Source organism: Macaca nemestrina, chromosome 1 (assembly GCF_043159975.1).
Source record: "Macaca nemestrina isolate mMacNem1 chromosome 1, mMacNem.hap1, whole genome shotgun sequence".
Classification (NCBI taxonomy): Eukaryota; Metazoa; Chordata; class Mammalia; order Primates; family Cercopithecidae; genus Macaca; species Macaca nemestrina.
The window spans coordinates 213,006,408-213,020,873 of NC_092125.1; the positions used below are offsets into that span (position 1 = coordinate 213,006,408).

Sequence of the window (14,466 nt, forward strand, 5' to 3'; positions counted from 1 at the left end):
CACCACACCCAACTAATTATTTATTTTTGGTAGAGTTGAGTATCACAATGTTAACCAAGTTGGTCTCCAATTCCTGGGCTCAAGTAATCCTTCCACCTCAGCCTCCCAAAGTGTTGGCATTACAGGTATGAGCCACCACACCTGGCCACAAATATCTTTTTTAAGAGTCTGCCTAATTTCTTCCCTTACTGCCTTTTGTTGTGCTTAGTTGAGTTTTTGTAGTGACACATTGTGATTTTCTTTTTGTTTCATTTTATGTGTAGTCTACAGAATTTGTTTGGGATGATTATCAGAGGGATTTCGTGTAAAATCATGAAGTTATGAATATGTATTTTAAGGTGATAACAATTTAACATCAGTTGGCTACAAAAACTGTACTTCTTTGCACCTCAGGCCCCTCCAACTTTGTCCCCTCCAACTTTGTTGCTGATATCACAAATCACATCTTTATATATTGTGTATGCCCTTAGATTTTTATGCTTTTGTCTAAAATCCTGTAAAAGAATAAAAACTAGACTTACGAACCAAAATTTTAATAATAGAGGCTTATATATTTGCCCGTGTATTTATCTTTGCTGGAGAACTTTATGTTTTCATATGGTTTTCAGTTACTGTCTAGTTCCTTTCTTCTCAATTTGAAGAATCTTTTGTCATTTCTTATAGGGCATGTCTTATGGTAATGAACTTTCTCAGCTTATTAATTTCATTAATTTGAAATTTGGGAATGTCTTAATTCTTCCCTCATTTTTGAATGAAGGTTTTGTTGGATATAGAATTCTCATGTGATAAGGTGGTGGTTGTTTTTTTTTCCTTCCTTTCAGCATGTTGAATAATGTCATTCTACTACCTTCTGGTCTACAAGTTTCTGCTGATAATCTTATTGAGGATCCCTTGCTTGTCATGATTCGGTTTTATCTTGCTGCTCTCAATAGTCTAAGGTTAATAGTGTTTTACCTTAAAGAAGAAAAATTTGTATAGACAGGGTCTTGCTATGTTCCCCAGGCTGTTCTTGATCTCCTGTCTTGATCCCTCCAAAGTGATGCAATTATAAGCATGAACCACTGTACCTAGTCTGTCTTTTACTTTTCAGATTTTGAATGTGTGTTTCCATGTGGGTCTGTTTGGTTTTTTTCCTACATGGGGTTCATTGAGTTCTTGCTATCATATATCCATGTCTTCAAATGTGGAAAGTTTTCTCCCATTTTTTCTGAAATAATCCTGTTCCTTTTCGTCTCTCTTCTTCTGTAATGTGAATATTGATTTGCTTGATGGTGTCCCATAAGTCCCTTAGGTTCTGTTACCTTTTCTTTATGCTTTCTAATTTTTGCTTCTCAGACTGGATAATTTCAAATAACTTTCCTTTAAGTTCACTAATTCTTTGTTCTGTTATTAGAGCCTGCTTTTGTACTCTTCTAGTGAATTTTTCAATTCAGTTATTTTTTCAGCTCCAGAATTTGTTTCTTTTCTTCTTCCCCTTCCTCCCCCACCCCTTTTTAAAAACTATTTGATATTCTCTATTTATATATCTTTTTTTAAATTTCATTTAGGTCTGTCCTCCCTCCCACCCTCTTTCTTTAGCTTGTTGAGTGTATTTAGGACAGTTTAAAAGTCTTTGTCTAGAGGCCGGGCATGGTGGCTCATGCCTGAAATCCCAGCACTTTGGGAGACCGAGGCAGGCAGATCACTTGAGGTCAGGAGTTCGAGACCAGCCTGGCCAACATGGCAAAACTCCGTCTCTACTAAAAGTACTAAAATTAGCCAGGTGTGGTAGTGTGCGTCTGTTATCCTAGCTACTAGGGAGACTGAGGCAGGAGAATTGCTTGAACCCAGGGGACAGAGGTTGCAGTGAACCAACATTGTGCCACTGCACTCCAGCCAGGATGACAGTGTGAGACTCCATACCAAAAAAAAAGTGTTTGTCTGGAGCTGGAGGCCATTATACTAAGAGAACTAACACAGGAACTGAAAACCAAATACTGCATGTTGTCACTTACAAGTGGGAGCTAAACTTGAGTACACATGGATGCAAAGAAAGGAACAACAGACCTTGGGGCCTATTTGAGGATGGAGGGTGGGAGGAGTGTGAGAATGAAAAAATTGCCTACCAACTACTGTGCTTATTACCTGAGTGACAAAATGTCTACACACAACCCCTGTGATACACAATTTACCTATTTAACAAACCTGCACCTGCACTCCTGAACCTATAAGAGTTAAAAAGAAATAAAAACAAAATACCCCAGGAACTTGTCTTTAACTTTTGAACTGGGCCAGACAGCCACAATCACATCCTTGAAAACAACTGAATTTTGTCAGTGCTGCAATTCCTGATTAGCAACAACCAATAAACCATGGACACACGTACTATGCCAGTGCCTCCACCAGTGATAATTCTTTCAGAACAACAACTTGTTTTTGTTTGTGTTTTTTTTTTATTTTGAGATGGAGTCTCGCTTTGTCACCCAGGCTGGAGTGCAGTGGCATGACCTTGACTCACTGCAACCTCCACCTCCCAGGTTCAAGCAATTCTCTTGCCTCAGCTCCCAAGTAGCTGGGATTACAGGCACCCACCACCATGCCCAGCTAATTTTTATATTTGTAGTAGAGACAGGGTTTCACCATGTTGGCCAGGCTGGTCTCGAACTCCTGATCTCAGGTGATCTGCCCGCCTCAACCTCCCAAAGTGCTGAGATTACAGGCATGAGCTACTGTGCCCACCCGATTTCTATACTTTATGATATTTGTTGAAAGTTGAGCACTTAAATAGCCAGCTCTTCTAATCTTTGTGGACTGATTCCATGATGGGTAACATCAGGAGTATCAGCCTGGTGTGAAGGCTTGAGGTCCTGTAGACCTTTTCTGTGTGTGTGTATTCACTGGACCTATGTGAACACTTTTCCCCAGATCCCTGGGATGTATCAGTGCATTTAGGTGCCTTGATGTAAGAGTGGCATCTTAGATGTTCTGTCGTGTTCCTCTGCCATTTGTCTTTTGTCCCCCTAGCACTGGCAGGTCGGCAGCATCTCTGTAGCTCTCAACTCAGCCACTCTTCCCATCTGAACTTTGCATAAGGTGAAACAGAAATCAGTCCCATGAGCAGCCCCCAGACAAGCCAGAATGATGCAAACAAGTTCCACTCTTTTCCTTCTGTCATGATGGAGCTTCTTAGAATTAGTTGGATTCCTCCCACCTTGACATCAATGAGGAGGGATTGGAGCAAGGGTGACCTCTAAATATGCATACATATATACATTAAAAAATTTTTTTTCCTTGACTGCCTTAACAAATTATTGTTCTTTATTTTAATATTTTAAATTTTTTTCTATGTTGTTTTGAGTGTGGCTTTTTCTTGATTGGGCATACTCAGTTGGCTGCTGCAGATTCTTAACTGCTTGAGAGAGTTTGTGTCTGGTTGAAATTATTACACAAATGAGTTGGCAGCTTCTTTCACCCTGTGACCCCTTCCCAAATTCTGCTGGCTTCCTTCCCTGAGGGCCCCTGTGAGGTATAGTCAGGGATAGCTTTCCTGGACTCTAGCTGGAGAATGTGAGTGCCTGCAAAGCTCTTCCTGCTACTGCTTCTACTTTCATATCCCACACTAAATCTGCTTCAGTTCTAGGTAAAGTTAAATCCTTCTGTAATCTGGATTTTCATTTTTTTTCAGTGGGAATGTGTGTTCTGAGGCAGGTTTTCCTACTGTTACACTTGGGGAACTCACGATTTCTCACCTGTCCTGTGGAATTTGCAGTGGTGTGCTACTTCTTTCAGAGGATCTGTGGATCCTTTCTGTTTTCCCGATATGTTCCTGTGGGTGGTTCTTGGAGCAAAAGTCTATGGTGTGAATCTCCACGTTCTTCTCTCCATCCAAGTGGGAGCTGCACGTTAATCCTGTCTCCCTGCTTTTTGTTGTTCTGGATGGGGAGCTTGGTCGTTCAGTCACAAAACTTTATTCTTTGTGAATCCTAGTGGCTTCTGTTCTCCAGTTCTCCAGGTTCTTAACTGGTTTCTTGAGTTTTTACAAAGGTACTTTGGTCAGTATGTTGTTCACTTGGTGTTTTCATGGGGTGATGTGGACCTGGATCATCGTAGTCTGTTGTCTTTCTGATGTCTTGTGTTTTTGAAGCAGATATACATGTTTTTGAAGCAAAAAGTGTCCTGCTTTATGAAACAGATATGCATCAATAGAATTTTTGCTATTTCTCTTAATTCAAGCATTTTATTGCAGTGGGATTTGAAATGTGCACTAATTATACAGATTTGGGGAGAAAAGTTCTCATGAGGTTGCAGGTGCCTCTAAGCATTGTGAATGGGAAATCATTTTAGGGTCACAATAAAATAATGTGCCATACCTGTGGAAATACGGGATGGTAAAGGACTGTCCTGAAACCCTCAGGAATGAGAATGTTGGATTTTTTTTTTTAAGACAAAAACTTAAGGATAGATAATGTAAATGTTTAATAATTAAATAGCAAGAGGTAAAGGAGGAAAACTTATAGTTCTAATATCAGTATAGGCCAGTGTTCTCAAACTTTTATACTTCAGTATCCCTTTATACTCTTAAATAGAACTCTTTGGGGTTCTCAATACTATATGCATTATATCTACTAATAAAAATGTCTGCACATACCCATGTGTATAAGCATAGTTTATCATTCTTTCAAGTAAAATGGCATTGCATGAAAAAGTGGCTAGTTCAGTTTGTGACTCTAATGGTGGTACAGGTGCTTTTTCTTAGTACTACTAATTTACCTTAGAACTGTTTTATGTCTTCTCACTTGATCAACACGGTATACTAAAAAGGTGTGCTAAAGTTTATTAGTATATTGTTTTATTTATATAACTTCTTTAAATAACCAAATTATAGAGATGGAGGATAATATATTTGTGGTTGTCAAGGGAGAGGAGTGAGGCAGGAAGGAAGATGTTTGTGGCTATTAATAGGTAGGGTAATACCACAGATCCTTGTCAAGAAATTTTTTGTATTTTGACTGTAATGGTGGTTATATGAATTTATACATGTAACAAAATTGCATAGAACTAAATATACACACAGATGTGTATGCATGCATCTGTAGTAAAACTCAGGAAATCTGAATAAGGTTGGTGGATTGTATCGATGCGGTTTTTCTGGCTGTTGTACTGTACTGTAGTTAGATATTACCATTAGGGAAACTAGATGAAGAGTATATGGGATCTCTGTTTTATTTCTCAAATTCCATGTAAGTCTATAATTATTTCAACTTAAAAAGTGATACATTCTGTTAAAGAAGTGACATTCTTTTGTCAATTATCTGTAGAATAGAAGAATTTAAAAGTTAAATAAAGTGACATTCTTAAGTACTGGCTCTTTTTTTTCCTTTAATTTTTTTTTTAAGTTTAATTTGTCATGAAGGCTTAGGGATGAAGAATACAATGACTATCATTGCCTTGATTTTCACTAAGTATATATAAGATTTACTTAGTAAAATCTCAGATTTCCTGAGTATATATGTAAGATTTACTAGTAGCTACATCCACCTTGCTTTTCTGTCATTGTTGAAAATATCAGCACAGGCCTGTAACATCTTAGTATTTATATTATGAAAATATTTCACCTCCCACACCTGCTTTAGTAGCATTACAGAGATGCCTAGGACACTGTGGACCACACTTTGATAATCAGTAGCTTACTGCTTTAGTCTTTATTAGCTGAGGAAAACAAGTGCTATGCTTAAGACTGCGTAGGAAATTCAGTGATAGGTCTCTGCCACTGTCTCCAGTGTCTTATATTGTGATCTTGTTCGTTGGATATTGTTGTACTTCTATAAAAGTAGAGTCGCAGAAGTGATATAAAATATAGAACTCGTAAAAGCAAAACATGGAAATTAACAGTTTTCTATACCTGTGCCGTGCAGTATGTTAGCCATGGGCTATATATATGGATATTTACATTCTAAGTGATTAAAATGTATATAAATACAATTTAAATGGAAATCAGTGGTTATAGAGTTTGTTTTTTGCAAGATGAAAAAGTTCTAGAGATCTGTTGTATTATGTGCATATAGTTTTTAACAGTACTGTATATTTAGTGGTTAAGATAGTAAATTTTGTTACATGTTTTCTTCTCTTTTCTTTTTTTGTTTTGAGGCAGAGTCTCCCGCTGTCACCCAGGCTGGAGTTCAGTGGCACCATCTTGGCTTACTGCAACCTTCGCCTCCTGGGTTCAAGTGGTTCTTCTGCCTCAGCCTCCTGAGTAGCTGGGACTACAGGCGTGAGCCACCATGCCCGGCTAATTTTTGTATATTGGCCAGGCTCTCGAACTCCTAGACCTTGTGGTCCGACTGCCTTGGCCTCCCAGAGTGCTGGGATTACAGGCATGAGCCACCGCGCCAGGCCTTGTTACATGTTTTCTACCACAAAATTTAAATTGAGTAAAATGCATTTAAATAAAAATTTATTTTTTCAGTTTCATCAGTCATATTTCAAGTGTTCAGTAGCCACATGAGGCTAATAGCTACTATTTTAGAGAGAGTAAATATGGAACATTTATAATTATCACAGAAAGTTCTATTTGCATTGGTTGTGTTGTGTAGCGCTTAAGAAGACAATTTTTGGCTGGGTGGGGTGGCTCACGCCTGTAATCCCAGCGCTTTGGGAGGCCAAGGCAGGCGGTTCACAAGGTCAGGAGTTTGAGACCAGCCTGGCCAATATGGTAAAACCCTGTCTCTACTAAAAGTACAAAAATTAGCCAGACGTGGTGGCATGCACCTATAGTCCCAGCTACTTGGGAGGCTGAGGCAGAAGAATTGCTTGAACCTGGGAGGCAGAGGTTGCAGTGAGCTGAGATCGCACCATTGCACTCCAGCCTGGGCGACAGAGCGAGACTCCGTCTCAAAAAAAAAAAAAAAAGAAGAGGAAGAGAACAATTCTTAAGAGGTTGAAGGTACTTGGTCTAGACTTTAAGGTGCTATTTTTGTTACTCTGGCCAGATTTAAGTGTCAAACATTTGTTAGGTGGAAGAGTTTCTCTCTCTTAATTTGTACCCTATAATATCTACTAATGAGAATCATCGGGGCTGGATGTGGTGGCTCACGCCTATAATCCCAACACTTTGAGAGGCTGAGGCAGGAGGATTGTTTGAAGCCAGGAATTCAAGACCAGACTGGGCAACATTGGCAAGACCCTATCTCCACGAAAAATTTAAAAATTAGGCATTGTGTTATGTGCCTGTAGTCTTAGCACTTGGAGGCTGAGGCAGGAAGATTGCTTGAGCCCAGGAGGCTGAGGCTGCAGTGAGCTGTGTTGGTAGCACTGTACTTTAGTCTAGGTGACAGAACGAGACCGTGTCTCCAAGGATAAAAGAAGAAAAATGAATAAACACACTTATATATGCAAAAAGAGAAAGAAGTTTATAAAGAGAAATTTTAAAGCAGAATTAAGAACTTGTATGAATTAATAGGAATAGCCTATTTTTAAAACTTATTGGTATAGCTATGTAGTCTTATTCAGATTTTAAGTCTTTACCAACTCTAAGATGATAGAGATAGATTTCCATCTAGCCCCTTTACAATTTCAAATTTTTCGTTCCAACATTGTAATCAATCTAGAATTTCTTTTGGTATAATGAGTTGAGGATGGTTAACCATCTTTCTTCTAAATGATTATTTAGTTTTCTCAACACAATTTATTAATTTTGGTATTTTTCTACTAATTTGAAATGTTTCTAATACCTTCTGCATATATGTGGGTTTATTTCAACATTCTCTGTATTACTCATTCCATATCATTAAATGTTCTTCTGTATCTTTTTTAATGACTGCAAAGGATTATACACTGTGGCTGAGTAAGTGCTTCTTACATCTATATTTCTTTATTGATTTAGTAATAAACTTCTTAAAGATTAAAAATAAGTATCCTGGGCACAGTGGCTCACGCCCATGATCCCAGCATTTTGGGAGGCTGAGCCAGGTGGATCACCTTAGGTCAGGAGTTTGGGACCAGCCTGACCAACATGGTGAAACCCCGTCTCTACTAAAAATACAAAAAATTAGCTGGGCGAGGTGGCGGGCGCCTGTAATCCCAGCTACTCGGGAGGCTGAGGCAGGAGAAGTGCTTGGACCCAGGAGGGGGAGGTTGCAGTGAGCTGAGATTACGCCATTGTACTCTAGCCTGGGTGACAGAGTGAGACTCCATCTCAAAGAAAAAAAAAAAAGATTAAGTGAAACAATCATCTGTCTTAGGCCTTATTTACGCACATAGCCTACAGCACAGTGTTTTCTTTGTGCTAGATTTCTGCTAATGCTGTTGATTTAATTTTTATTATCAAAAATTATTTAGAGCTCTATAAAACAGCAGACTTCCTACTGGATATTCTGGTTTGCTTTGTTTTTTGTTTGTTTGTTCGAGACAGGTTCTCACTCTGTTGCCCAGGGTGAAGTACAGTGGCACAATTATAGCTCACTGCAGCCTCAACCTCCTGGGGTCAAGCGATCCTCTGACCTTGGCCTCCCAAAGTGGGATTACAGGCATGAGCCACTGCACCCAGCTTGCTTGGCATGTTTGTATTTCATGCAAGAGAAGCTGGAGGAGGACAGAGGTTTTCTTTATTAAATTTTTATTATAAAATAATCCTGCTGATCATTGGATATAATATAGAAGTATATGAAATAAAACCTATAAGTTGTATCCTGTACACTCTTTGTAACTGTCTCTGAAGTAGTCAGTTTAAAATTTGCTACATATTTCTCTAAGACGTTTATCTTCCTTGGTTGATATATGTACTATGTGCATATGTTTAGTTTTAAAGTTAAGACAGAGTCTTTTTATACTTAAAAATTCTACAATTTGCTTTTGTCACTTGATATTATTATGGACATCTTTCCATGGTGTATGTTAACTTTATTCATTTTAAAGATTATTCTATATTCTCTCAGTGACTAAGTACATAATCTCACCTTTTTTATATGTAGACATTTAGAATACTTCCAGTTTTTTTGTTTTTGAGTATTTTTTTTTTCTTTTAGGAAGGGCCCATTGTGAATATATTCACAGAGTGAGTTCCCTGAAGTGGAATCATAGAATCAAAAGGATAAGCATATTTAAAATGTACTCAGTATTACCTTATAGATTTTATTTTTTTCTTGAGATGAAGTTTTGCTTTTATCATCTAGGTTGGATTGCAGTGGTACGATCTTGTTTCACTGTAACCTCTGCCTCCCGAGTTCAAGCGATTGTCCTGTCTCAGCCTCCCAAGTAGCTGGGATTACAGGTGCCCACCACCATGCCCAGCTAATTTTTGTATTTTTAGTAGAGACAGAGTGAAACTGTTGGCCAGGCTGGTCTTGAGCTCCTGACCTCAGGTGATCTGCCTGTCTCTACCTCCCAAAGTGCTGGGATTACAGGCATGAGCCACCACACCTGGCCCTTTATAGCTCTTTGAAAAGTTGGCAGCTTAGTTTTTTAGTCAGATTTATGTTTGTTCACATACAGCGTGTACAATACTGAGTTTAATCTTTATGGCAGAATTTAGTTTAGGTGATGGCAGAATCTTAAAACGAGAAATGGCATGTCATCTCTGACTTTATATAAAGTACTTATAATAGTACCTGAAACCTAGTAAAAGCTAAATAAATGTTTTATGTTATAATTATTTTTGTTAGCTTAAGTCCATTGTACTGTATTGTGAAAATAGGAAATGTAGATTTATTTTTTTGCATGTCTGTGGTTTGAAAACCATCACGTCTGGAGTCTTGTTATACTTGATATGCTGTATTAGTTTGTTTTGTCTTATAATGGAATTCACCATTTCTACCTGTGGTTGACTGTCCAAATCACTGCTTTTAACATCATCATTAGGGATTTAAGGGTTATATATACACCATAAGGACTGTTGTAATTGGCTTTTCAGTAACATTATTAATTTACATCGTTTGCTGGGTTTGCTGTCACTATTGCGTTCTTATCTCCCCCCAATATAAAAAGTATTAAAAAAGGTTTATTGAAACATAAAATTAATAATGGAAATGAGAACAGATGTCTGTAACTCATCAACTTGGACAGTATACTGGATTGCAGTGTAAATTCTGTGTGTTCATCCATATGTCCTTGGAGAAGTAAATCTTTGTGATGACTTTGAAATTACTTGAAAAGGGAAAGTACAAACAGAAGCTCTGATTATTATTGAAATGATTATTCATTGATCTGTCCCTAGTTTTCTCTGCATTTGATGTGAAACATGGTCAAAGTATGTTCCCACTGAAACTTTTACATTATTTTTCAACAAAGCATGGTAGTAAATTAAGGAAATTATTCTAGAATAAATCATTAAATGAAGAGAAGAGATAAAAGAGTAGAGGCATCTTTTACAGTTGCACTGCTTACAGCAATGGTAGGTAACAAGTCATACCATTCCTAAGAAGTTTCTAAAGGCATCCACAGAGAATGGAAAAATGCTCTGAATGATCATTGAATGATCTATCAGCAAAATTTCTTTGTCATGTGCCTCTGTTAAGCATTGCATATTGCTAATGGTATAATGGCATACATTGTGACAGAACAATTACTTCTGTATGTGGCTGCATTAGAGATTGTGCTCTCCATTTTATGAAACTACTTGTGTACAGAGTCTGAATTAGCTCTTGGCATATGTACAAAGTAAATATGAGAAGAAGTACTTGATTATTATTTTTTTAGTCTTTTTAGAGTAGAAAGCCTAAGACATAAGAAAATAATTTTTTGTTTTTTTAGTAATCATTTTCAGAGCAAGGATATAATCTGGAAAAAGGCACATTGGGAACATTGTTGACAGAGCCCCAGCCATATGTGTGATCAGGGAGGGTGTTCTTTCTGAACAGAAGAACTTTATCTTTGACTGCCAATTCACATATTGCATTTTCAGTTGGCTGTATGTTGCCTTATTTGGCTTGAGTGTTGAAAATATTGTTAAAATTTTGACTGAAGTCAAATAAGGTTGTCATGTATATTTTTAGCATGTTCAATGAAATACTATGGATTCCCTTTCTATTTCAATAGTACAACAACTATGAGAGAACAAAGTGTTCCTCTAATTGAAGTATAGAAAGAGGCAACATTTCTTTATGTTTTTGTAAGTGATACATTTCAATGTTATATTTAATATCTTGACATTTAGAAATTCCTGCTTCAGAATACCTCCAAATTAAATTAGTGTCAAAATATATCCTAAGATCAAAGAGCCTCATTACTGAGAAATGACCTTATGAATACTTGATTTTTTTTTTAATTTAATGAAGAATGAAATTGGTGCTCTCTTTTAAAACTATATCCAAATTCTCTAATAGAAGTTGAAGAAATACTTTCCCTATCTCAGTGGAGCCAGAATTAATAAGAAATTCATTCCTCATGTTTGTTTAAGTTAAAATAGTCAAACGTGCAGCCTTTCAGATTTTGAATGTGATACATACACATAAATGTTGTGTCTGAAACAGTGCTGTAAATAATCGCTGATAAGAAAACTTTGAATAAGTTTTAGGTAGTGTTTGACCCATTTATTAATTATTTGATAGACATGAGATACTTTGCTGCCATATTTTTAGGTTAGTGGCTAGATTTAGTAGAACTAGAGTAGGAAAGGAAATCAATCTGATGTTGAACCTTAGTGTCAGCTACAGAGATGGCTATATTAAGGTTACCATGTTGAAAGATTGCCAGATAGCCTGTGTGTCTAATATGAAGCCATTAATTTTGTTTTGTATGACTCATAAAGAAAAAGAAAAAGAAATTTTGTTTTGTTTTGTTATTTGGAAGGTATGATGAATCCTGTCAAATATTTCCTTTAAAATTGATGATCCGGCTAAACATTAAATGGTCAACAGATGCTAATACTTTCCAGATATATTATTTACTTTGTTTTCTTAGGTAAGATACTTCAATTTTTCAGTCCTTGGTTTCCTCATTCATAGCTGTGGGATAGTGGTAAATAAAGGTGCTTTGGGAATATTTAACTTTATCTCATTTAATCTTCACAAACTGCCTTGAGAGGTATGTGTGTTGTTCCTGTTTACATTCATGGGAAAGATAAATGAGTTGCCCAAACTAACAACGGTATTCAGTAGCAATTGTTAGGATTTCAGTCCAAGTCTTGTGAGTATATGTCCATTGTTCTTGGTGGCATTTCATTTTACATACGTTACAAGCATTTTTTAAAAAAAAATATTGAATAGCACACAGTTTAATAGTAACAATTGGGCCGGGCGCGGTGGCTCAAGCCTGTAATCCCAGCACTTTGGGAGGCCAAGATGGGCGGATCACGAGGTCAGGAGATCGAGACCATCCTGGCTAACATGGTGAAACCCCGTCTCTACTAAAAAATGCAAAAAAACTAGCCGGGCGTGGTGGCGGGCGCCTGTAGTCCCAGCTACTCGGGAGGCTGAGGCAGGAGAATGGCGTAAACCCGGGAGGCGGAGCTTGCAGTGAGCTGAGATCCGGCCACTGCACTCCAGCCTAGGTGACAGAGCGAGACTCCATCTCAAAAAAAAAAAAAAAAAAAAAAAAAAAAAGTAACAATTGGCATGGATTTGCAATGAAAAGCTTATGTTTTTATTTTCAGAAAATATATGGTAAATTAGCCGTGTGTATTACATTATCACTTATTCTAAGGTTTTGTATAAGGTTCTTATTGGTTATTGATTTTTATGGGATCATTTAAAAGGATTAAGGTATGTAAGTCTTGGTGAGATTACAGCAATATGTAACTGTTAACTGTGTAGACTCTAATTGTGGCTCTGAGGTGTCTTCTTCAAGGAAAGCACACCATAGCAAAAGCAAGTGTTCTCATCCATGTTTGATATTGTTTGTGGTTTGGGCTATCCATTTCAGAACTAGATGAATTCACAGTAGGTCCTCTTTGCATTGATAATTTCAAATAATTGTACCTAGTGTTTCCTTCATCTTTTTGTGCTGCCACAATTGTGTATATGAATGTTCTGGTTGATGCTCTCAGGAGCGTCAACAATGCTGAATAGAGAGGTAACCACCAGATTCTTACTAGGTCATGCTTTCCTTCTAACCATGATGATGAGGCATGATAAGGCAATTTACATTGGCAAATTTGAAATCATTGATGATCAGAGAGCAGGGAAAAATTGTTGGGAACCTCACAGGCAGGTTAAATAAGTGTGGAGTGATCAGCCTGAGATATGATGTGCAACTCAAAGATCTAGAAAAAAATGGCAGAATAATCTGCTCTCATCCTGTCGGTTTTGTTTCATTGCACTGACAACCTTACCTGGCATCAGAGACCTTGAAGAGGCAAGGTGAAACACACAGGAGGGAAAGTTCTGGGATGCTTTTTCTAGCAACATAATACATACTTGTAAATAAAATGCCTTAATGCACAAAAAAAGAAAAATGATTACACCTAGATTTTGGGTTGGTGATGTCCTTTTATCAGGAGATTTATGGTAACTTAAAAAGTGTTGCACTAGCTGGTAAGGAAGCTCTTGCCTGTAGTTCCAGCTGCTGAAGAGGATGAGGCGAGAGGATCTCTTGAGCCCAGGAGTTCAAGACCAGCCTGGGCAAATACCAAGACTCTGTCTCTTAAAAAAAATTAAAAAGTTGGCCGGGCGCGGTGGCTCAAGCCTGTAATCCCAGCACTTTGGGAGGCCGAGATGGGCGGATCATGAGGTCAGGAGATCGAGACCATCCTGGCTAACACGGTGAAACCCCGTCTCTACTAAGAAATACAAAAAATAGCCGGGCGAGGTGGCAGCGCCTGTAGTCCCAGCTACTCGGGAGGCTGAGGCAGGAGAATAGCGTGAACCCGGGAGGCGGAGCTTGCAGTGAGCTGAGATCCGGCCACTGCACTCCAGCCTGGGCTACAGAGCGAGACTCCGTCTCAAAAAAAAAAAAAAAAAAAAAAAAATTAAAAAGTTGTTCGGGCGCTTTGGGAAGCCAAGGCAGGAGTATTTCTTGAGGCCTGGAGTTTGAGCCCAGCCTTGGCAACAAAGTGAGACCCTGTCTCTGCAAAAAGAAAAAAGAAAGAAAGAAAAAAAATTAGTCCAGCACAGTACTGTGTGCCTGTAGTCCCAGCTACTCCAGAGGCTGAGGTGGGAGGATCCACTTAAAACCATGAGTTTGAGGCTGCACCAAGCCATGATTGCGCCATTGCACTGTAGCCCAAGTGACAGAGCGAGACCCCAGTTCATTAATTAAAGGAAAAAAAAAAAAAAAGGAACTGCACTTGATTTTGAGTTACTGGATATTGTGATAAAGTTAAATTGTTAAAAAGTAGAACTGTAAACCACATTAATAACCACTTCTATAAACTTTTATAAAACATCTTGAACTTGAATTGCCATGCCATCTTTTTTCAAAATATTATGTTGTTCTTGCCATTCTTTGACAGACGCCTTATCCCTCTGGACAGAATGCAGGTCCAACCACGCTGGTATACCCTCAAGCCCCTCAGACAATGAATTCACAACCTCAAACCCGTTCTCCGGTAAGTAA

The 14,466-nt window shown here is 38.0% G+C and overlaps 1 protein-coding gene across 35 annotated transcripts in view; it reads left to right on the plus strand.

Moving 5' to 3' along the window:
- The window catches only part of LOC105483079 (eukaryotic translation initiation factor 4 gamma 3), a 369,254-nt gene that overhangs the window by 162,603 nt on the left and 192,185 nt on the right, over nt 1-14,466 (plus strand). For 33 of the 35 annotated variants that reach the window (XR_011625213.1, XM_071099229.1, XM_071099204.1 and 30 more), the window contains one exon: nt 14,363-14,458. Coding sequence is in view for 33 of the 35 variants with exons in the window: in XM_071099157.1 (XP_070955258.1) it covers nt 14,363-14,458 (96 nt within the window). In the remaining 2 variants the exon portion in view is untranslated. Of the gene's footprint in view, nt 1-7,803; nt 7,823-14,362; nt 14,459-14,466 lie in introns of all 35 variants that reach the window. The other 2 variants (XM_071099199.1, XM_071099206.1) reach the window with 1 other exon arrangement.